Source organism: Cystoisospora suis (genome assembly GCF_002600585.1).
Source record: "Cystoisospora suis strain Wien I chromosome Unknown contig_8058, whole genome shotgun sequence".
Lineage (NCBI taxonomy): Eukaryota > Apicomplexa > Conoidasida > Eucoccidiorida > Sarcocystidae > Cystoisospora > Cystoisospora suis.
The window spans coordinates 1-1,577 of NW_027160841.1; the positions used below are offsets into that span (position 1 = coordinate 1).

Here is a 1,577-nt window from a genome sequence, read left to right on the forward strand (position 1 = left end):
CGCCTTACATCCCTTCCTTTCTCTCTCCTCTTTTTCTTCTCTTTCGCATTCTCTTTCCAGTCTTCATCGGCAGCATCATCCCTGTTGTCTTCTTCTTGTTCTTTTTCTCTCCGTCCTCTCCCTTCTCCTTTTCTTATCTTTCTGTGTAGCAAGATGAGAGTCCGACATCTATCAACGTATCTCTCGGAGCACCATCTCCTTAAGCAAGGCAAGTTGGAGGCTTTGCTTGATATGAGACTAGGTATCGATGCTGTCTATTGGCTTCGTACATTACCGGGCTTGAAGGATCCCTTAGCCGATGTGATAGGTGGCTTGTCTCCGTCTCTCTTTCTTATTCTTTCTCAGCAGCTTAATCTGTTTAAGGAGCACCGCATAACTCCTTTCTTTGTGTTTCAAGGGATGCAACCTAAGTCTCATTCTCTCTTCTCTTCGCATCTTCAGCAACAGATGGATGAGGCATGGTCTCTCTACTTCGCGTCTCTATCCTCTTCATCTGCCTTCCAGCCTTCCTATCGACAACAGCAGGAGGGGGGGGGTGGGGGTCTCCTTTTACATCATCAGCGTCAGCAGGGAGAGAGAGGAGAAGAAGTCGCACAAGAAGAAGAAGAACAAGGCGGCGGGGTCTCTTCTTCTTCTTCTTTGAAGAATGATCTTCTTAATCGCAATTCTCATCTTCATGGTCATCCGCAAGGGGGCTCCCGAGAATCTAATCATAGTAGTAGGAACTCGAGACATGCGCGTTCTTCCGCTTCTCCTGCTGGCGAAGATCAAGGAGAAGAAGGAGCAAGAAGAGATGGAGAAGATCAAGGAGAAGAAAGAAGAAGAGAGACAGCGTCTTCATTCGAGGGAGATCATAGTCATACTTCAGAAACCAGAGCCGGAGGAGGAGGAGGAGGTGTACATANNAAAAATCACTCTCATCACAGTACCCTAGCAACTTCTTGTTCTTCCTGCAACTCTTCTTCTTCTTCTAATTCTTGTTCATCCACATCTTCTTCTTCGTACCATCCATCTGGAGTTCTCCTTGGGGGGGTTCCCGCGGGGGGAAGTAGCAGCGGCAGTAGTAGTAGTAGTGGCATGTCGTTAGCTATAGCACGTTTCTCTCAAGGTTCTTCTTCACGTGTCACGTCGGACTTTCTTCATTGCACCTTTCATTTTCTGAAATCTCGACATGTCGAATGTTTCCAAGCTCCTTTCTTTGCTACAGCCCAACTCGCTTATTTCGCAGAGCATCATTTCTTCGATGCGGTGATCGGGCCGCCGTCTCTCTTACTCTTTGGGATTCCTCGCGTCATTGTCTCTCTCGACTGGCACCGAGGTTACTTCGAATGGATCGAGCTAGACCAAATTCTCCACACATGGAACATTACGAAGGATCAGTTTGCCGATGCTTGTCTCTTAGCTGGGACGGAATTCTGCTTGACCTTTCCTTATCTCAATCTAGCTCAGTTTCATCAGGGGACGTCTCACTTCACCTTCAATACAGCCGTCGATTTTATAAAGCAAGCGCCTCTCATCTCTTACATGCAACACTTCCCTAATGAAGAAATGAAGGAAGATTAAAGACAGATAGATAG

General features: G+C 46.9%; 1 protein-coding gene across 1 annotated transcript; it reads left to right on the plus strand.

Annotated features, from left to right (window-relative positions):
* Positions 1-2: 2 nt before the first annotated feature.
* On the plus strand, positions 3-1,563 carry CSUI_010710 (xpg n-terminal domain-containing protein; the record flags this gene model as incomplete). The annotated part of the gene is made up of 2 exons (XM_068070812.1): positions 3-208; positions 346-1,563. The coding sequence occupies exon 2, from the start codon at positions 400-402 to the stop codon at positions 1,561-1,563; it is 1,164 nt and encodes a 387-aa protein (XP_067917212.1). The 5' UTR covers positions 3-208; positions 346-399.
* Between the last annotated feature and the right edge of the window lie 14 nt (positions 1,564-1,577).